A 21,644-nucleotide genomic window follows, 5' to 3' on the forward strand; every position below is an offset into this window, starting at 1 on the left:
CATGGTTTTGGCTTTGCATATTTTTCAATTTTAAAAATTTATGACTGTGTTCTTATAGCTGTAAAGTGAAAAGATTATTAATTTGGTCGCGCATGATTTATAACTGATTTATAATTAATTTAAGTTGGTGTGACTGGTAGAGGTTTACCCATTCTCGTGGGTGCACTGGCCAAATTGGAATTAGTGTGGTTTTTTCTCTTCCGGCTCGCAAAAGAATGAACGATTCGTGTCAAGAAAAATTATCTTTATTTTTTTTTGGGCCAGCCAATAAGATGATCTCTATGCTGCTATAATGTAAATTTTTTTTTTGACAAGTATTCATGTAAATTTATTACTCTTGTATAATGGTCTGCATTTTATTTCTAAATAGAGAATGTTGGATATGCTCACCTTACGGAGCATAAATTCCATGTAAAAAGGTTCAATATAAAAAAATCTCAGGAAGAATATATAAATTACCCAAATTTTAAAATTTTCATAGATAAACAAAATTGTAATTATATCAAAGTGCACAAGCATATGAAACCCTAGACAATATTCTATTAATGATCGTGCCATCTCATTCCATCAAAAGCCCCTGCATATGCTCACCTTACGGAGCATAAATTCCATGGCAAATATAAGCATGTTTTTTCTAGAAAGGATTGATATAATTTTGGGTGCTTTAAAGTTGTATTTATTTTGGTTTTGGTCTTTCAATCTTTTTTTATTTTTATAATTTAATAAAAACTTAGATTATTTTATTTCTTGGGGGATCAAAAACTATAATTTTTAATTTGAAAAATTAAAACTAAAATTTGTAAAAACTTAAAAGGGCAAAAAATGAGTATTAACTACTACCTCCGGTCCTTAATATAAGACCTTGTTTGACTTTTATTTTGATCATAAATATAAGACCCCAATCCACTTGTCTCTCATATTTATACATTTTTTTTTCTAAAGTAGCTCCTCTAACAATGATAGTTCTAGTCAATACACTTAATCGACAAAGATATTTTAGGAAAGAAAACACCTATTTAGGACAAATAACTAACTCAGCTTACTTCCTTAATCTCCTCAAATTAGTTAACTAACTCTTATAATTAGGACTGGATCTAGTATTTTAGAAATCTTATCACAAGTTTGATTCCAATTTTTTTTTCCCAGCATTTTGATTCCACTTATGAACCGTGATCATTAATACGGGACCTTTTTTTTAGGCGAGGGACAAGTTTGACTTGTACATGCCTTTATAGTCAAAATAAAAATAATGGTTCGAATTTCGATATTGGAACTGGCAAGGAAAAAACAAAGGAAAAAAGAAGAATTTCGTTGCTGGAGCAGCGGCGGAAATCACCCAATGGCCTTCCATACCCAACCAACATTTGTACTGTTGGTTCAGTGCACAACACAGTGCCTCGCCTTATCCACTGCAAAACGATAATGGCGCGGCACCATTCGCTTGCCGCCAATTTGCTCTTACCCTTGTCTATGCCGACCTTCGAACCTTTATCACCCGCCATAACTCCCCATCTCCCATGTCGAAGTGGGGTTGTTTGTGCCAGCAGTCAAAAGCGCCTGATCCCAATTTCTCATGTATATGAGAGGTTCATCGACTAGTCCTTTGTTTTCACAGCCTCAGTCATTTTTTGAAATTATCTATATTTGATGAAACTATCTAGAATTCAACATTGGCAAGTGGTCCGGAAAATATATCGGGATGATTTACTGATATCTTGTATAATTATTGTTGCGCGTATCTTTCTGGATTACTGCATTAATTTTAGATGTTACTAGCATCATCGCTAGTTTGGACTTGGGTAATCATCAAATTTGTTGATTGTTAGGTGTTTCTGGTAGAGACGAATCTGGATGCGCTAATCTTGGGTATATTCCATCTAAATTTGTGTGCAGGACTGCTAAATATATTCATTGTTTGACCTTCATATATTTCGGCTTATTTTTAGCACCCTGTATTGATATTATTGTGAATATCTTGCATTTCGTTCTTCCTGTCATTCCAATTTAGTTCATCATAACCGGCTTCCTAATCCTTTTCCCCTCCCGCTTTGATTATCTAGGCACAGACGCTATGAAGCTACTGGTTGTTTTTTCACTAGGAGATTGTGGGAGCCGCCATGGTTAACATGTTTTAATGTCACATGCAGATGGCTGTCTCATATCATTTCCTTGTACTTGCTATTCCTCAGTCTTGTTGCCAACGCCCAGGACTATCCAGCTTCCTCTACTTACGCTTGTGAGGATACTTCCTCTTACTATTCCCACGTGAAGCATTTAAGAGGTGAAGCACTCAAGAAAAAGTTAAATAGCCTTGTTGCCCCACATCATTCCTTATCCTACAAAGAGGTCATTTCTGGTTTTTATTTTATATGCGGCTTTAATTTCAATGAAATCTTTGTACAAATAAACTGGTTTTACTTTTATGTTCTGTATTGAGTTTTAAATCTGCAGATCTAAGATGCTTCTTTGATTAACAGGTGTGGGATGCCCTCAAGTTTCTTGATGCTGCCAATATTGATGAACCTGATGCTTCATCAGGAGTGTATGGACCTGCCATTACTGATATTGCTTTAACCGGTCAACTTGGAATGCCTTATATTTATCATATCGGCTGATTTTTATATAGTTGATGGTTCATGTTTTGCAGAGTTGAAATATACTCCTTGAGAGTTGTCCCAAAACGCTTATCCGGAAAGCCACAGGGATGGAATAGTGAGTCAACTAGTCAATTTGCTAGAGTTACGATGTCATTATGTCAGTTACTTTGGTCTCAATCGCGTTGTTTTTGCATCTGCTGCTGCTAATACTCAATTTCACATGTTTATTCTTCGTTGATGTTTAATATAGAAAGACAGTAGGGACAGGGAGAAATTGGGGGTGCGGGGAGACAAAAGAGAAACACAGAAGGAATCTGAGAGAAAGGAAATGCACTTCACTAATCTGTCAACAACTGAATTACAAATGCATTGCGGACTTAGGAAACTGCTGTTGAACTTGATACAAGGAACCCGTGTGGCTTCCTCATCAGCTAAACTAGAATTTCTGTCATCATTCTTCCTCGTCTTCTTCCAACCCGTTTGTTGAACACTCTTTCTGGTTCAATGGTTTCTGTAGTTCTGCCCAATCAACAAGGGCATGCCGCTGTTTTGCTGATGGGTCTGGATACAATTTCAGCAATGAGACATGGTATGTAGGATGAATTCGACATTCAGCTGGTAGTTCTAGTTTGCAGCCAACCCTTCCCACCGTTTCTAACCCTCTGCAACGACCAAAGTACTTTGGAGGTAACTTCTGAGTACTTCTGGTAGCCACTGAAATTTGTCTATAGGCTTGTAATTTTAGAAAAACCCACTGATGTGGAATATACGGGGGGAATGAGAGAGAGAAGAGGAAAAGATAGAATAGAGAGACACAGAGAGGGAGACGAGAGAGATAGAAGAGAAATTCTATTCCATTCAAGTCACTATTATTCTCAGAAACTCATCACTGACGGGTCCTTCATCCAGTAGCCCATCTTGGGCCTCACCTTCTTCACCTTCTTCACAAGCCGCAACTGCATTTTCTTACGCTGTGGGCACTGGTGGTTTTTAGAAAATCTCTCGTGACAGAAAAAACACAATTTTATCGCCCTGTGTTCATCAACTTCTTCTGGAGACAGCATTTTATTTAGTCCATTTTGAGGTTTTCCTGTTTTTGAGCCAAAGGCAAAGTTTTTTGATGATTCGCTTATGGCTTCACTTCTTGCTAGTACCCGCTCCCCGTTGACACACTTTTGTAAGCCTTCACCCCTTCTTGATTTGCTGGTAACAACGCCCCGGCCCCCACCAGAAGACATGTTTGCACCGTTCTTGGCAGCCGTTGCCTTCTCGGCATCTCGCTGCATATTGAACTCAGTGAGCCTTGAGATTCTTCTTGCGTCCTTCAATGTCGCGGGTTTAAAGAGACGTACAGACCCGGCGACATCTTCACTCAGTGCTTCGACATATGCTTGGACCACGTACTCTTCTGGAAGTCGCAGTTTCCAGATAATACTGTCAAACTGGTCGTCAAACTCGGCCAACGATCCCCGTTGTCGAAGCTTCATCAACTCCTCCATCGGAGATTCATAGGGGGGTCCGAATCTTTCTTTAACGGCGTCTGCGTACTCATCCCAAGACAATACTTCGCCTGCCCAGGAATGTTCGAACGCCTCGTGCCAGTTGGACGCCTTATCATCTAAATGAAAGCTCGCTATCGTCACCTTCACCTCTTCGGGGGTCTCGTCCAACCTGAAATACCTTTCGCACTTCATCAACCACCCAAGAACGTCGCTTCTTTGGAATCTTGGAAACTCTATCTCCGTAAAACGAGTTGCTCTCTGGTATTCCGCGTGCCCTGTTCTGTGATGCTCATCTCCGTTGCGCGCACTTGTTCTGTTAACGGCCTCTTCTTTGTCTTGCATGAGCCCAGAGAGTTGTGCCGTCACACCCTCCACCATGTCTGTCAAGGTCGATAGCCTCGGTAAGCTTTGTTCAAGAAATCGTATACGAGTATCTATGTTCTGTTCCAGCTGTCGCACGCGTTCATCAACCTCACGGAGAGCAGTCTGGTTTCGTGTTTCAGCCATATTGCCGAGGATGACCTGGCTCTTAGATCCCACTGATATAGAAAGATAATAGGAAGAGGGAGCGATAGGGGGGAGAGAGAAAAGAGAAACAGAGAATGAATCTGAGACGAAAGGGAATCTTGAGAACTGAAATGCACTTTACTTCAGTAATCTGTCAACGAAGGGACTTATTTATAGCATACTGCTTTTATTGTTCTAACGGTCAATAACGACCTATTAGTTTTCGGTTAATTTATATATCTCATAATAACATTTTGATACCAAAGGCTGAAATGATAACATATTATCAGCGATTAAAATACACGTATACAAGGTTCAATTTATAGGTCATTTTAAAGAATGCTTAAATTTCTTAATTAGGTCATATTATTAATTCAACTTACTGAAAGTGTTGATCCGTAATAGGACATGATGTATGATTAATGACAATTAAGGCAAACAACTGATTTTTATCATGTGTTCTTTTTTTGACCAAAAGATTCTTATAATCTATTCAAGGGATTAAAGTTGAGCGCAAGAGACAAAGGTCTAAAATTCCAGAACATCTTATGATGGGGTTTAAGTTGTGGGAAGTTCAGAAAGATGGCTTACAATTTAAATTATTTGACAGGCATAACCTGTGAGGCAGCTACATGGCGTTATCCAAAGGGGTCTTGATACCTATGGAACTGTATAAATTGTCTCTGACTTGCCGAGGACATAATTTGATATTGATATTGATATTGACTGAATGCAAAAGCAAAAGATAAGATAAAATTTAGAAATTTGGATCCCAGAACTCTTGGCTAGATCAATTGCTAAGCAAATGTGCTCAACTTTTGCTTGTTTTGTTGCTTTGTCATAATCAACCTTCTTAGTTTTACTTATATGGCTGATGGCTTGATCAAGTTTTGACACTAGAAACACAAGGGTCTTGTTATGAACTTTTCGAAAATGAAAAGAAACCCATGCCTCTTCTAGACAAGAATGGGATAAAGTAAATGCAATAATGAGTTATAGCTCCTGAAACTAAGTAATATATGATTGGGATTCACTCATTTAAGAAACATTTTCCAGGAGAGCATCTATGGCCTCGTTCTTATGGACTAACAAATGGTCCTTCTTTAACGGATCTACATAACATTCGCCCTGCTGATGCAAATGGTAAGGGAATCCACTGCTCAATATATTTAAACACAAAATTCTGATTTCTATTGATGGTGCATGTTTCTCTTAGTCAATGCATCAAGGGGAAACAAGTATTATGGAGAATGCGAGGCTAAATCCTCCAAGTGTTTGAAGCCAGCGAACAAAGAAGCTGCTCTGGACACTGAAACAGACAGAGAAAGATGGGCTCCACCGAGGCAGGTATTGTATGTGTATGTGGGTCTGATGGTCTATACATATGGTTCTTTTCTTCTTCTTGTTTTTTTCCCCATTTATCCTCTCTGAACCCTTGTAACTGATTGCTGATCGTGCGAGAGATTTATCGTGGCTACCAAGCTTTGAGCGTTGAATTATAAGCCTCGGCTGTAAAGATTGCTATTAAGCTCCATTTTAATGGTTTTCATGGCCAACTCATTCCCAGAGAAAAACTCAGAATTAGTGAAAGAATCATGTAGACATTGATATTTCTCTGCACGGATAACTAATTTATTGTTCACTCAACTAATTTATTGCAAAGATTTTTCATAGATATGTCTTGAAATTAAAATGACTTCAGGTCAGAGGGGATATTGCAAGGGCATTGATGTACATGGAAGTCTGTTATGGATTCCAACAATCAGGAAGAATTCCAGGTCTTCGCCTCTCAGATGCCCCCAGTACAGGTACGTTAAATATTTCTCCTTTTGAATTTGCGGCTTGCTTGAGTTTTGAAGTTCTAATTTATAACACCTGGATTTCTGCATTCTTGTCTGACAATCCCGATGTGGAGAATCCATCCTTCTCGTGTTCTTGTCAAATTCAATATTGATATGCTGTGTCATCTCATATGTTATCTCATCCCGACCATGATACATAGTAGTGCAGGATCTAAAGACAATAGAATAGTGGGTTGAAATTTATGTTTTGTCACTTACTTGTATGCAGAAAAGAAAGAGATGGGACTTCTTTCAACATTGTTAAAATGGAATGAGGTTGGTCCGCCTTCGAGAGAAGAGAGATTAAGAAATGAAAGAATATGCAAGTTTTATCAGCATAATCGGAATCCTTTTGTTGATCACCCCGAGTACGCCAAGCTTATATGGAACCACCCTCTTTCAAGACGTCCTCCTAATAGTAGCAATAACATGAGTGCCCCAACCAAATAAGAGTCTGAAGATGTCTGTCAATCATGAAACAAGAAAATATATATATATATATATATATAGCAAACGTACATTCAGGAGAAATAGAAAAGAAAAGTGTTTATATCAAAATTTAAATTTCACCCTCTTTCACCTTCATGTCATTTTTCCTTAATCCAGACATATGAGATGCAGGGCTCTCTTGTAGACCCTTATTTTTCCGTGGCAGAAGCCTGCAAGAAGGGAGTCTGATCCAAATTTCAAGTTCTTTATGTGGAGACATGTAAGCTGTTCCTCCCCCATAAGTTTTTCAGAATCTATAAAATCAAGCTAGATGATTAGTTGTCATTTGTAACGTCAAATGTTTATATGCAATCAAATATATGTGTGACCTTAGGGGTAGTGTGGAAGTGGAAGTGGGGATGAAAGGTTACTTTGTTAGAGATAAAATGAAACACTTCAAATATATATAATGGATTTTAGAGGTATTTCTTGGCCTTGTAAATAGTAATTTGTTACTTTTTTAATTGCAAAAGTTGAGTTTACTGCAACAGTTTTTATCAGGTTATATGGTTGAGGAGATCAATTGAAACACTTCAAAATCAGGAACAAGAAGATCCAACAATTTATTTTAACAATGCTTCAGCAATCAAAATTTGCTAAAATTCAACTTTACATTAAGAAAGGAAAAAAAAGGAAAAAAAAGAAAAAACCAAGCACGTGAATGCAAGGTTTCATTTTCGTCCGTGATCTTATCATCTAACTGATCAGGCATTTTATGAATGTTCTTTAGCAGATTTTATTTAAGAGGCCTTAATTAAATCTTTATACTCTTAAATTCAATGCCTGCCAATGTTGATCAAGGAAAATATTGTTGACACATACATAGTCTCATGGAGAGTGCCATAATCCAAGACCTTAAACACAATTTTTAGCTCAGAAAAAAAAACAGAAATAAAATGTGAGTTGAAAAGCAAAAAATAAGTCTTTGAACTGAAAAAAATGTACAAGTTAAAAAGTAATAAGCCTAAAGCCTATCCATTTACATACTTCCTCCCAAAGCTTAATGATTTATAAAATATTTTAATTTGATAATTATTTTATAAAAGTCTAAAACTTTAATTTATTTCCTACCTTTTAATACTAATTGTATTGCTAATGGCGAATCCATTCAGATCTTAATGTTTCACAGTTTAGCAACTGTCTTAATAAAAATCAATACAAGTACAACCATGTAAACTGAAAATGTTGTAATTTAAATAATAATGGTAAACTTTGACGTTTTGAGCATGACACAGAGTTATATAATTTATATCCAGAACAATACCTAGGGTTTTAATTTTCGTGGACCGAAGTACGCAAGAAATACAACGGCGACCAAACCTCGTCATTCCGTGCTCTGTCGCTCGATTGTTCCGTTAGGGTCCATTGAGAGATAATTCATGCCCTTATAATAAAACTCATCTTTCGTCGTCACCCGCGAAGCTCTAGGGTTTCCCAAAAGACCAAACCGTGCATCCATCCGTCTATCGGCTACAGAACCGATGGAGAACGGGTCACAGCTGGGTCGCTCCCTCATCAAGCAGCTTGCCTGCTGCAACAAGGCCACTCGAGACAAGGCTCTTCGAGTCCTTTTCAAGACGTGGCTTCCTTCACAATCCCAACTTCCCGATGACGACATGAAGAAGCTCTGGAAGGGCCTCTTCTATTGCGTCTGGCACGCGGACAAGGTCCCTGTTCAGGCTGAACTCATTGATCGCCTCTCCTCACTGCTTCTAGTTCTCGATCTGGGTCTCTCTGAGCATTACTTCTCCACTTTCGTGCTCACTATGCGTCGCGAATGGTCTGGAATTGACGCCCTCAGGTTAGACAAGTTCTACCTCTTAATTCGGAGATTTCTCCACAATTTTTTTGTTCTTCTCAAAAAGAATTCGTGGGATTTGGAACTTACCCAACGGTTAGTGGGTGTTTTGGATGAGAGGACTTTCTCTGCCGAAGATAAGTTGCAGGGCAATGGAGTTAATTACCACATTGCCTCTATTTTCTTGGAAGAGCTTAGGCCTTTCCTTCCCATTCGGTCGCAAGTGCTTGAGGTTCTCTTCAAGCCCTTTATCACCGTTATGGGAAAATTGCCTGATAAAGTCTTGTTGGGAAAGATTAAGTCTAATATGTTTGATGAGCTGCTAAAGATGGCGAAGAGATTGTTGGAGGTTAAGAAGGCAGGGGATGAGATCGATTCGGGAGATGATGTTTTGGTGCTTGGAACTATAGGATTAGTCATGGGGTTCTCGATGAAATTTTATGAGTTGGGCTCTTCACCTGAATGCTGCCAGGGAAATAGAAAAGTATTGTTTGCTCTACATGAGGAATTTAAGAAGTTAGAGAAAGACATGGCATGTTCAGGATTTGAGTTCTCAATTCCTGATGTTGATGATCAGGATGAAGACGATGTGCCAACTTTAGTTCCTATTGCGACGACTATGGATGTGGATGCTCCAGAAGGTGGTTTGGAATGTTGTGAAGACGTTTCAAAGGTTTCTAATGGAGCCGCTGGTAAACAGTTGAAAAAATGTAAGAAGGACAAAAAAGCCTCTATTATCAAGGAGAAAAAGGCTAAGAAGAAACAGAAGCGTGATCCCTCTTATTCTATGAAGGAGGAGATTGCTACCGAGAATGAGAATCAAGTCATAGTTTGTGAAAATGGCTCAAACGATGAACAAACCAATATATTGAATGAATCTGTGATTTCAAACCTCCAGAAGCAGTTTGAGATTGTTGCTGCCGAAGCAGGCTTGGATGATGGAATTGCAAGGGTCTCTGATTCTCCTGAAGCTACCACTACGGGAACTGTATCTAAGAAGAGAAAGAGAACAAAGACTTTAAAAGGACAGCAATCTCAAGATTCTGAGGTGAGTTGTGGAGATGCTGAAGGCATCAAAGCTGTTAAGGGTGGGGAGGGAAGTAAAAAGAAAGTAAGGTTTTCCATGAAAAATAACTTGGTGTGGAAGCCACAAAATCCTTTACCTCCTCAGAGCTTGAGGTTGCCTCCCTCTGTTACACCCAGAGGAAGTGCACTTAAGAAAGGTGTACCGCCAGGTCCCATCCGGGAGATGCCGCTCCCAGCTAAAAAGCTGAAATTGAAGAAGGCCAGGAAGGCAGTGAAGGGTGTTTCTCCATCTGTGAAACGATTGAGAAAAATAAAATCCCTTCCTGCATGATTCTATGATGTTCTTTGGCTACGAAGTTTTTTTTAAGTCATAGGATGATGTTTCGGTAACATTATTGTCAGCACTGATTTATTTACTACCCTTGAAAGGTTATTGTGGTATCAATTTTGTTTTCTGCACAAGTGAACATGTGAATTGAGAAATGTGATGTTGAGGTTACTTCGATTTTTCACTTACATCATGAATATCTCCCACTTTTCATTTTCAAGGAAACTCACTTTTTTAATTCTTGATGATAAATGGTAATGTGGATTCAATTTCGTAATGCTTTTAATCTGATACCTCTTTAAATTCTTGGCATATTCCGCTGAAAGGTTTATCATCTGATATGATCCTTACATGGGAATACCTGGCCATATTCTTATCAAAGATTTATTGCTTTCAGCAATCTGCATCATTAGCAGGTTTATCTTGCCTATGATATCAAAAGATCTATCTTGGATGATTGATGGTGGAGCATGAGGGCTCTTTCCTGAATTCAAGGACTTGGTTGGTGCCCTTTTGCATGGCTTGATTGTATTTGCTTTCCATCGGCAAATGCATGAAGGCCCGCAAGTTGAGCATAAGTTGAGAGTTTATGATTCTGTTTTGGGTCTCACTGGGTGGTGTTTTACTGCTTTTGATTTAAGGTGGATGAAAGTGATAGTTGATTGTTGATTGTTGATTGCGTTGGTGTTATTTGAATAATGCCCTGTTTCTGATGGTTAACAGGGAAGACGAAAGGATCCATAAAAGGGGCAGAGAGCTTGTGCCATGATGAACCCCTCTGGCGTGGTTGGTTAGGTAAAAGAGGAGCACTGGGGCTTTTAGTTTGTGCGGGACACAATCACTTGACTTCCTGGTTATTCATTTCCCATTGTTGAATTGGAATTTTTTTGGGGGCCCCAGTAAGCTGTTTTGTGGCTAGTTAGTTTTCTCTTGTAAATATGCTTACCACTCTTGTGTACATGAAAATAGGTATGAAGCAACCTGTTTACTCTAGTTACTATAGCCTTCTATTTTGTTGATAGCCAGCCATGTCTTCAAACTCAAGGAGCTTGAAATATATTTATGTGGTTTCTTAATTCTGAGCAAATTAATGATGGAATCGTGTATGAGTTTATGGAGTCATTTGGACTTGAATGCAGCGTGTTAGAGGGAATAATGATCATAATGGGGAAACTTTTTTTTATTAAGGCAAACTCTTCTAATTTTGTTTGGTCACAGAATTTGGACAGCACCTAGTAGTAGGGATTTCATACTTCCCTTAAGGAGAGGAATCGTTCTATTTCTAGTGAACATTTTTGGTTTCTGTCAACTTCGTGCATTGTTGTCATCTTTGATGAACGTCCCATCATTGCCTTTTTCTTTCAAGAGACGATTTTTCTGAAATACCTGTTATACGAATGAAACGAATTTAAGAGAGACTGTAGCTGGGGTAGCTTCTGTGTGGTCCTCCTTATCTTAGTTGTTTTGGTATGATGATCTGTGATCAGGAATTAAAATGTCGTTCCATTGCTATGAGCTTCATTCTAATTCAAATGCATATTTGCTGTAATCCGCTCCATGAAGAGTGAATTGCTTGAAAAAACGAGTCCTATGTTTGAGTAATATCTCCTTTCAGGTAAAAATAAATGGATAGCCAATTATATTGCATACTCCAACATAATCCAGTATTCATGTTGAGCCTATCTTGAATGACAACTATTCCTCTAAATTTTCTTCTACAAATCAATAAAAATCTGATTAGTTTCCACAACTGAATAAATTTTTATTATTGAGCCTCAAAGTATATTCTAATCTATCCTTACTTTTCATTTCATTTTTTTTTCCCAAAAAGGACATTCGTCTTTTTCATAACTTGTGATTGTAGGAATGTTTTGATTTTCTCAATTAACCGTAGATAATATGATCTTTCCCATGCTATGAGTTCAATTCAAAGACTTGTGTAGTTGAGATAGTATTGGGTGGGGGGAGGCGCGCGCGCGCACGTGTGTTTCTCTACGAAAAATATGAATCGGAATTTGAAGAAGGGAAATGAGCCCTTGACCCGTAACAGATAGAGAAGGATTTATTCAATTACATAGTTTGGGCTCCTAGAATATGGCGCCTTTGGGCCTTCTATTTGATTGTGTGTGTGTGTGTCTGAGATTTAAATAAAAATCACTGGAATACATTATCTTGATCATTGGTTACAGGCCATGGGCCAATATAAATTAGATCGAACTGGAGATCCTGTCATCAGTGCTATTCGCACTAATTCCCATATCAGTAACAAAACGAGATTTGAAAATCATTTTTATTTTATTTTTTCGTCTTTTTTAAATGTCTTTATCCTTGTGAATCTCGCATAAATTGCAAACACTATCAAACTTACTGTTTTTAGAGTTTGAAGAGTTCTAGTTTGAATCTAAAAAGGGAAAAAAAAAGTACAATAACACCACCGGCTTCATCATCATCATCATCATCATTTACACACTACAGAAAGAAAATAAGTTGATGCAGATTGCAGTGGCAAAATCTAAAAGCGAGGGCATTATTTTTCAAGGCGATGAACATTCAGGAGGGAGGCCATGCGGGAATCGCTGGGTATCAGTACAGTAATTGTAAATCATGAAGTTTTTCTGGACCCATTTGATCATGGCTTCCCCAGAGGCGTTGAGGGAATGCCGCAACCATGAATATTGGTGGTGTGAAGAACAAGAAGAAGATGAAGAAGACGAAGTCCAAACACAAGCATGCCGATCATTGAAGTTTCTGTAAGAAGCAATGAACGGAGCTTCACTCCAATTCGTCTTCACTGCACCACCCCTCGTGGCCCACTGATCTGCGTCATAGATGCTCGAATATATCCTCATCGCTTGATTCTTTGGAAATGGAACCCCTCTTGCTTCCAAGTTCTTGAACACTCTTATTGGTGTCCCATCCACGTAGAATCTGATACATCACAACAAAATCAATCAAAATTCGTATCGTCACACACAGACACACACACAGAGACACAGAGAGAGAGAGAGAGAGAGAGAGAGGTACATGACGTTGAGTGGATTCCAGAGAATGGAATAAGTGTGGAAATTCTTGGTGGGGTCGAACCACAAATAGATTTGCTGTTCTTTGTCGCCTTGGCCTTGTGTGTATATGTTTGTATGAAGAACATAGGGATCACCACTGAGGTTACCCAGAAATTCAAAGTCTATTTCGTCGTGAGCAAAACCCAGTGAAGATAACTGAAGGGAAAGAAAGAAGCTAAACGATGATGAAATTATGACAATATATATACATATACAGACAGAGATCGATCAAGTAAACATGGACTTACATAGTAGGCAGTTACAGTACCAGCAGAATCACCAGGAACAAGCTTGATCTGAACGTCAATCTTTCCGAACAAGTACTGGTTTTTGGATTGAAATCCAGACCCAGAATCTCTGTCGAGAGACAGCTTCAGAATCTGCTCATTATTATTATCCCCAACCATCCTCGCACGCCCGTCACCCCATGTTATTTCTAGATCTCTATCCAAGTCTCCATCTCCAAACACTGCAACCAATAAGCTACAAACAGCAACAAAACCAATTATGATTATCTCATTTTCAGAGCCATCCTTCTGCAGCCTCATCTCTTTCTTTACTTTGCTCTCAATTGGGTGATAATAACCAGCAATTCAATTAGGGGGGGGGGGGGACAAATTAAAAAGCCAAGAGATTTGCGGATATATAAGTAAATATTTAGTGAAGAGTAGTGATGACAGTGCATGCAAGTTTGAATAAGTAATATATAGGGAGGCGGTTGACTTGATTATGGTGGAGGGGCTAGGTTGAATAAGTAATGTATTGTCGAAATTGTTGGCTCTTAATTCATATCTTTCATTTTGCGCACTATAGTCTCTCCCATCTCTATATGTATATATGAGTTTCATTCAAATATAACAGTCCACATTTTAGTGGTTATTGTTAGTAACCTTTACTTTATTTAGTTCATAATTACTTACTTGTCTCACCAATTATTAAATATACCTTTGAAATATTCTTACATGGATTGATATTATATTTAAAAAATACTAATAGGGTCGTTAATTTTATAATTTTATAACATAAAATATATAAAAATATCGCATGTTTTATTTTATATACACACAAACTCTCTCCGCTCCTTTATATATAAGAAGCTTTTTAACTAAAAGAAATTGATGATCCTATATATATGTTTGATGGAGCATTAATTAATTTTTTAAATATTATCCTTACTATATTTACTAGAAGAAGATTTGAAATTTTGATTTTTATTTTCTATATATTTAAATAAATGTAAATTTGGAAAAAAAAATTTTATTTATAAACAAAATTAATAGTTCAACCACATTTTTAGAGTTTGTTTGAAATGACTTATAAATAATATATAAACAACTATTCAATTGTGATTTACAGAATAAAAAATAACTATGTGAGAAAAATGTTATCTCGACTTACATAAATGTGCCTATTGATCGTTAATCCAACCAAGCCCTTACTTTCAATAAAGAAGTTAGAGATAACTTATGCTATCTCTAATTCTTCTTATAAGATTCAAAATGTTTTAAAAAAATCTATTAATATTAGTTAAAATTAATAAATATATATGAAATATATGAGAGGGTTGATGAGATTGGGAAAGAGAAAAGATTAAAAAAAGGCATAGGAAAATGATAATACAATTAATTAGGGATAAAATTGATAAAAATGTATTTGATAACTAGACAACTCCAAATTAAATTTTATGAAAAGAATAAGATGAATTTAAAAATTGGCACCTTAATAAAAGGATGAGAGTACTCCTTTGATTCTATTTGTAAGACAGAGAGAGAAGACATTTTTTGATCGTATTTATAGGGCACTAAGAAAAAAATTTTGTATAGATGTACAATTTCACTCTTCATTTATTATTGTGTTAACTTTATTTACATGAGATATAATGTATATTAACTAGAGATAAAGTGAAAAAGTTATTGAATTTTAAATGATAGTTAATGAAGTTTAAGGTTTTTCTTAGTTTGTGTTAAACATGTTGGAAGTGACTTATAAATAGGAACTGAGAAGTAAGTAACTAGAGAGGGCATGTGTATGTAGCATGTATATGTAGTTGTTTATTATTGGCTAAGAGCTATTTGCTTTTATTTTGGGACTTTTATTGTCACCCATAAAATGAGCTTTCATTAGTATAATTTCAGCTAACCAAGCAACCAATCAAACGAAGCTTTAGTGCACACTAATAAATAAATCCCCAGCTGGAACACACACACACACACAAATTTCATCACAAATTTGGTGTTTTTTTTTTTGGGTAATAAGTACATGATATAAGGGGATATAATTTGCTCTCTCAAACTCAATATAAGTTTTTTGGCTTTGCAGAGTTTTGGAATATTGTACCAAAAGAGTGCTCAGATGTATGGATCACTTATTAAACTGGCAAAAAATTAAAGTTATATAAGGGAGATTAAAGCCAGAGGTAGCCAGCAATACATTAAAAAACGAAAGTAGTTGGGAGAGTTTATACATTAAGGGGTAATTAGGCAGATTTATTATTAGATTTAGTAGCTTATTATTGTCGGTTTCTTGCTAAAATAATGGAGCTTTCCTTCAAAGCTAGTTATATATGATGGATTCTAATCCTTACTCGTTATCATTTTATAATTAATATTAATGTGGTACTATAATTTATATCTTATTTTCTTAGGGAACAAACACACACATAAACAAATCTATATTTTATAATCTTTTGATTAAAAATATTAGAAATTGTAATTTTTATTAAAAACTAAAAACTTCTCTAAAGTTTAGGTAGGAAATCCTTTTCTTAAAATTTGATTAAAAATTGCCTAAAACTTTACCATGATATTTAGATTATTGAAAGTAATAATTATACGCAATGTGTCTTCTTAGTAAAAAGTTTGTTTTATGTGTTGTTTTATTGATATCTCTAAATTCGTGAATCAATCTACAAATTGACCCACAAGGTACAATTCCAATAAGAAAACATATTCATTAGGTTGAGTAGGTTAATTACATTATTGGAATGTTGTAACCATTTAGGTTTCTCTGTGTACTGTGTTGTCCTTTGCGTTAAATTAGATGACTTCAATTGTACTTTTTTTGTTACCCAGAGTATCCTTCCACCCGAACGGTAAGAGACTAATCTCTTGGGATACTGTCAAGTGCCGTACCGGAGACTCCTCCCAATAGTATTTTTTTCATACACACCGCTTCAAAGATTAAACTCAGGACATGATGTTTAAGGTGTCTAAGTCCCTTTCACTTGAACCAATACTTGTTAGTACTTCAATTGTATTTTTGTTTTTATATATTTATCGTTTTCCTCTGTGGTTGTTAATATGTTTTTATTACCCAAGAAGCCATGCTCCTAAAGACATAGTCCGTCCAAATCATTTCGGGCCTCTATACAAGTAAGGCCCAACAGTTTGGGCCTTCCAAATTACTTTGTGGGAACACTTTAGTTCATTTTGTTTTTATTTTTCTTTTATTAGAAGCTTTTTTTATATGCATTAAAATAACATTATCTCGCAAGCTCGCAAGCTTCACCTGCAACATTTGGATGATGACTTAGACTTAAACCTAACATTAACATATTTGTGTGTATTAAATTGTGTAAAATAAAAAATAACTTTATCTCTCCAGTTTTTTTTTTTGGTGGAAGAAACACATGTTGTGGTCAATTTACTAAATCTTGAAAAAATGCGCGTAATTTACCTAGGACACAATAAAAATTTTTTTATATGTAATGTAAAAGGCAAAAATTTATAAAGATAACGATGAAGTGGAAATATTCAAACCCTCTCTATCTATATGGGAAAAAATTAATGAAATTAGAGAGGAATGAAAAGTAATAAAGATAAATATAAGGATTCAATACAGTTGAATGTAAATTCACATAGCAGTATTTTTTCGGAAAAAAATTGCGTAACTTTTTTAATGTACACAAATCAATTACCTAATTACTATATTTATTACTCCTCTAATCCTATTTATAAGGCAGAGAGAGAAGATTTTTTTTGTCTTATTTATCGAGTATTGAGAGAAATTTTTTGCATAATTATACAATTTTCCCTTCATTTATTATTTTCTTGACTTTGTTTACATAAAGTATAATGTATATTAAATAGGGATAAAGTTGAAAAGTTATTGAATTTTAAATGAGAATTAATGAAATTTAAGATTTATTAAAAAAATTTCTTGGTCTGTGTGAAAATATTGGAAGAAACTTATAAATAAAACAAGAGGAGTAAAAGATAGATGAAGTATATTAAAAAAAAAAAAGATTCCGTTGCCTAAAATAATATTATGGAAATTGCATTGGAAGGAGAACCAAAGAAGGCAAAGAAATTTATGTTTGGACTTTGGATGTTTGTATTTGTCATTGTACTATAATCGCATAATCCAAACAGTGCATTGTTTCGATCACTTCTATAACACAGCCTTAGAATGCCCCTCCCACCTTGCTCACGTCTCTCAGCATCTCTGGCAATCTCGATTTTTCAACAATGACAATGGGTTACCTAATAAATTAATATCAACATAAAGAGGATATGGTTTCCGTTCATAATATTCTTCAAGTTACATGACGATCCATATGGCTGAATCGCCAAGCTTGTCTTCCTCCTTCACGCTACCTCGCCGAACACTCCACGGTTCACTTCTCTGCTAATTTCTTTAGTCTGTTTTTATCAGTCTATCTCTCTGCTTTCTTCTGTAACACATATATAGTGAGCAAATGCAGTTTCTTTTATCTTGTGCGTCATTTTCTGGAGATTTAGCAGCATAATTTTCTCAAGTTGGTGATCAAGTTTGGTCCAAGTTAGATTGACCAAAATGAGAATTGGAGGATCTTAGCTTTATCAGACATCACCTTTCATGAATTGTTGCATGAACTTGCATCATTTTTTTGCCTCATTAAAAATGAGTCATGAACCAGAGGATTAATGGTCAGTTTTGTGACTGCAGTGGAACCTCCTTCACATTCTCAAGTTATTCAGGTTTCCATGGCCCAGCTCAGTGGCTTCGGAGGATTTAAGTTTTTTGTGGTAGTCTTAGTAGTACTCATAATACTGTTGATCCTTGTGTTTCTGTGTCGGAAGCGTATCAAACCGGCATTGCAGGCAAAGCCAAAACCTCCGATGGGTATAATTTATATGAAAATCTCAGAATTAAAATAAAATCTTTTATGAGTGCACTTGTTTTATGGAAGGATAGTTTTGTTAATCATGCTGCTCTTGTTTGCACGGGCAGAGGTAATGAAGATAATAGCTTCTTCAAAGAAGCAGCAAGGTAACTTGAAACAAAACATCATACTACCTTGTACATTAAAACAATAAAACCTTACATAACCTCAAATGTTGTGGTTTCCATGTATGTACACAGGATCAGCAGACTTTTTTAGTGGCAGCGTTCAGGAAATGAGTTATTTTGACTATCAGACCCTGAAGAAGGCAACAATGAATTTTAATCCTGATAATCTTCTTGGAAGTGGTGGATATGGTCCTGTCTTTAGGGTATAACTTATACTGAATCTAATGGAGTTCTCTTGGCATGTTGCATCAATACGATATGCATTTTATTACTGTAACGATCATACAGGTTAATTAAATAGTTAAGGGAACACTTGATGGGGTCGTTCATAAGAAACCATTTCTGGAAGTTGAGGCTTGATTTATTGATGATTGTGCATTTTATGTTTTTGACAGGGGAAGTTGGCAGATGGAAGGCTAATTGCAGCGAAGACATTGAATCTGAACAAAGCACAACAAGGAGAAAAACAATTTCTGGCAGAAGTGAGACTCATTACAAGCATCCAACACAAAAATCTTGTTCGTCTCCTAGGATGCTGCATTGATGGGCCTCAAAGAATCCTTGTGTATGAATACATGAAGAACAGAAGTTTGGACCTCATAATCAATGGTATCTTTCCTATTTTCTGTATGATCCTATTCATTATTACTGAAGTCCAAAGCAGACGTTCTTGATAATAACCTGTGTTCTTTAGCATTTTACAGAACTTAGGATTGACATAACCAATCAATTGTGCTTTTCAATGCGCTTGCTACGCAGCAGACAATAATCAGTTTCTGGATTGGAGCACTAGGTTCCAAATCATCCTTGGAATTGCACGGGCATTACAATACCTGCACGAGGATTCACACATGAGAATCGTTCACAGAGATATCAAAGCAAGCAATATTCTCCTTGATGACAAGTTTCACCCCAAGATCGGAGACTTTGGACTGGCTAGGTTCTTCCCCGAAGACCAAGATTGCCTCAGTACTCAGTTTGCTGGAACATTGTGAGTCCTTAATTCAAACGATACTGTATTGAAAAGCATGGTTCATTCTGAATGAAAAATTCCTACGCTAGTCAGTTTATCATGTTAAATTTGCATTATCATGGGAATCCAAATATTCAAAGCGGTATATATCCATATGAAGAAACTTCCAAATTGCTTTGACATCGATAGTTTTAACATGCATTCATACATATTGTTGTTGCATTGTCTTGCTCGGTTAGAGGTTATACGGCTCCTGAATATGCTACTAGAGGGGAACTATCAGAAAAGGTAGACATATACAGTTTTGGAGTTCTATTGCTTGAAATTATCAGTTGCAGAAAGAACACAGATTTTACTCTACCGTCAGAAATGCAGTACCTTCCTGAATACGTAAGCTCTATTAGTTTCTACAAAAACTTGTTTATTTCTTAATGGCTAGTAATCTGAGCTTACACATGCAAATCTTCATTACTGCAGGCATGGAAGCTTTATGAGAAATCGATGCTGATGGATCTGGTAGATCCGAAACTGCGAGCGCACGGTTTTGCAGAGAAGGATGTAATGCAAGCAATTCATGTGGCATTGTTGTGTCTTCAATCTAGTGCAAATCTGAGGCCTCCCATGTCAGAAATTGTAGCATTGTTAACCTTCAAAATTGAAATGGTCACGACTCCAATGAGACCGATATTCCTTGATCGAAGGCATAAAATGGCTGCTGATGATTATGATGACGATGATGATGATGATTATGAGAATTAATTAAGAAGCATTATATATACAAGGCTAAGTATTGTTGCAAATTTTTCTGTCAAACAAGAGAAAATTTCTTCTGTCTATATGGTACATGGTACACCACATTTACAGCAGTACAGCATTATAATTTCTCCAAATAATAGGAGCTACATTTAAGTGTGTATTTCGTTTGATTTGGCCTCCAGGTAAACATTGTGCATAAAGGAACTCTATGTTATTGGCTGTATACATAAAAAGGAAAGCATGCAAAGTATCATACAACAACCAATAAGCCATGTATGTATTTATTCAGAAAATATGCATATGTTGCAGCTTTTGTTTGTAATGTTCCTCTCTTTTGAACTATTTCCATATAATCTATCTGGCCTGTATTTTGAGTGAAAATCATACTGATACATATACAAACGAATTGATGTTATTTCTGGACTACTGGAAGATATGCATGGTTGGATGAAGGATGTTTAATTTTGAGTTTAGATCATAAGCATTTCATTGATAGGGAGGATTGTTACTAAGGCTGTTTGAAGTTATATGTGTGGCAATATGTCGGAAAGATAAGATGGTTTCACTGGGAGACAATTGCATTACTCCATTGCCTCAGTTTTTATGTTAGAAGACTTAGTCTTGAATAAATGCAGCGATATAGGTACATGATCACAAACCTGGAAAATACTGCTTCCAATGCTTAAGATAAGAGCTAGTTATTTGACGTTAAATTTAAGACCTCAATCTATATTCTTTCCCAAATTTATAATTTTCTTTAAAATATCTCTATTAAATGTGAGGGGATCTCACTAAGAGATAGTTTCAATGCAAATGACTATAAAAGGTAATTTAAGGAAGTTAATATATATTTGTTATAAATAACCAACTTAACTACTCCCTCCGTTCCTTATTATAAGAGACAAATAACCGAAATACGTTGATCAAAAAAACAGTTAAAGTTAGTTAAGAACAATTAATGTATAAAAAGTATAATTTTTTTTCCAAAAATGCCCTCATTAATAAGGAGAGAGAGCATGAGAGAGAACAATTAAATTATTAAAAGAAAGAGAAGTGAAAGGGAGAGAGAGTGTGAGTTGGAGATAATAAATGGGTAAAATAGTAAATCAACACAAAAAAGTAGAGACAACTTGTAAGTGTCTTATATATAGGAACATGGCATAAGCATCAAGTGTCTCTTATAATAAGGAACGGAGGGAGTATTTTTTTAAATGTTTTTAAATTAGTTATTTAGATCTTGTACTAAGGATGAGAGATATAATATTTACTAACTTGACTACTATTATTTCTTAATTCGTGAAAGTTAATTAAAATGAGTTATAATAAGAAGGATGGAGTGTTAATCTCCTTGAATTCGCAGCAGAGAAGACCAAATTAATGCTGTATGGCAGATCTTCCACGGGCCACACCCATTTTCATCCCTCTCTCCCCTTTCTCATTCAATGCTCCCAACTCACAAGCAATCACATTAACATCTTATTCTAATTTTTTTAT

General features: G+C 36.1%; 4 protein-coding genes across 6 annotated transcripts; 3 read left to right on the forward strand and 1 right to left on the reverse strand.

Moving 5' to 3' along the window:
• The first annotated feature begins 1,331 nt into the window (after positions 1–1,331).
• Positions 1,332–7,361, forward strand: LOC114739055 (extracellular ribonuclease-like). 2 transcript variants are annotated; one of them, XM_028927125.1, is made up of 8 exons: positions 1,332–1,586; positions 2,061–2,346; positions 2,478–2,542; positions 2,648–2,712; positions 5,663–5,749; positions 5,823–5,953; positions 6,309–6,414; positions 6,677–7,361. In XM_028927125.1, the coding sequence occupies exons 1-8, from the start codon at positions 1,423–1,425 to the stop codon at positions 6,895–6,897; spliced, it is 1,125 nt and encodes a 374-aa protein (XP_028782958.1). In that variant the 5' UTR covers positions 1,332–1,422; the 3' UTR covers positions 6,898–7,361. The 2 variants fall into 2 exon arrangements, with proteins under 2 accessions (XP_028782958.1, XP_028782959.1); XM_028927126.1 differs by having other exon boundaries at positions 1,332–1,577.
• An 891-nt stretch (positions 7,362–8,252) lies between these two features.
• Positions 8,253–11,210, forward strand: LOC114739053 (ribosomal RNA processing protein 1 homolog). Of its 2 annotated transcripts, XM_028927123.1 has the most exons (2): positions 8,255–9,782; positions 10,812–11,210. In XM_028927123.1, the coding sequence occupies exons 1-2, from the start codon at positions 8,418–8,420 to the stop codon at positions 10,830–10,832; spliced, it is 1,386 nt and encodes a 461-aa protein (XP_028782956.1). In that variant the 5' UTR covers positions 8,255–8,417; the 3' UTR covers positions 10,833–11,210. The 2 variants fall into 2 exon arrangements, with proteins under 2 accessions (XP_028782955.1, XP_028782956.1); XM_028927122.1 differs by having other exon boundaries at positions 8,253–11,187.
• A 1,412-nt stretch (positions 11,211–12,622) lies between these two features.
• LOC114739058 (probable xyloglucan endotransglucosylase/hydrolase protein 23) lies at positions 12,623–13,698 on the reverse strand. Its single transcript, XM_028927129.1, has 3 exons — positions 13,399–13,698; positions 13,113–13,306; positions 12,623–13,016 (listed from the first exon to the last, which is right to left on the reverse strand). Exons 1-3 carry the CDS (start codon positions 13,696–13,698, stop codon positions 12,623–12,625), a joined length of 888 nt encoding a protein of 295 aa, XP_028782962.1.
• A 4,356-nt stretch (positions 13,699–18,054) lies between these two features.
• On the forward strand, positions 18,055–20,153 carry LOC114739059 (probable LRR receptor-like serine/threonine-protein kinase At1g56130). The gene is made up of 7 exons (XM_028927130.1): positions 18,055–18,253; positions 18,362–18,400; positions 18,494–18,624; positions 18,817–19,030; positions 19,181–19,412; positions 19,634–19,784; positions 19,872–20,153. The coding sequence occupies exons 1-7, from the start codon at positions 18,055–18,057 to the stop codon at positions 20,151–20,153; spliced, it is 1,248 nt and encodes a 415-aa protein (XP_028782963.1).
• The last annotated feature ends 1,491 nt before the right edge of the window (positions 20,154–21,644 follow it).

This window comes from Neltuma alba, unplaced genomic scaffold (genome assembly GCF_004799145.2).
Source record: "Neltuma alba isolate B1F8T4 unplaced genomic scaffold, ASM479914v2 tig00013752_pilon, whole genome shotgun sequence".
Taxonomy (NCBI): Eukaryota; Viridiplantae; Streptophyta; class Magnoliopsida; order Fabales; family Fabaceae; genus Neltuma; species Neltuma alba.

Bases quoted from the DNA above. Each gene is read 5' to 3' on its own strand.
- LOC114739055 (XM_028927125.1), top strand. From the start codon at position 1,423: ATGGCGCGGCACCATTCGCTTGCCGCCAATTTGCTCTTACCCTTGTCT. The intron at 1,587-2,060 runs GTTCATCGACTA...TTGATTATCTAG, and splicing joins ATTTCTCATGTATATGAGAG to GCACAGACGCTATGAAGCTA. The intron at 5,750-5,822 runs GTAAGGGAATCC...TGTTTCTCTTAG, and splicing joins TCGCCCTGCTGATGCAAATG to TCAATGCATCAAGGGGAAAC.
- LOC114739053 (XM_028927122.1), top strand. From the start codon at position 8,418: ATGGAGAACGGGTCACAGCTGGGTCGCTCCCTCATCAAGCAGCTTGCC.
- LOC114739058 (XM_028927129.1), bottom strand. From the start codon at position 13,698: ATGAGGCTGCAGAAGGATGGCTCTGAAAATGAGATAATCATAATTGGT. The intron at 13,307-13,398 runs GTAAGTCCATGT...CTTTCCCTTCAG, and splicing joins GTACTGTAACTGCCTACTAT to TTATCTTCACTGGGTTTTGC. The intron at 13,017-13,112 runs GTACCTCTCTCT...GTGATGTATCAG, and splicing joins TGGAATCCACTCAACGTCAT to ATTCTACGTGGATGGGACAC.
- LOC114739059 (XM_028927130.1), top strand. From the start codon at position 18,055: ATGGTCAGTTTTGTGACTGCAGTGGAACCTCCTTCACATTCTCAAGTT. The intron at 18,401-18,493 runs GTAACTTGAAAC...GTATGTACACAG, and splicing joins TTCTTCAAAGAAGCAGCAAG to GATCAGCAGACTTTTTTAGT. The intron at 19,413-19,633 runs GTGAGTCCTTAA...TTGCTCGGTTAG, and splicing joins ACTCAGTTTGCTGGAACATT to AGGTTATACGGCTCCTGAAT.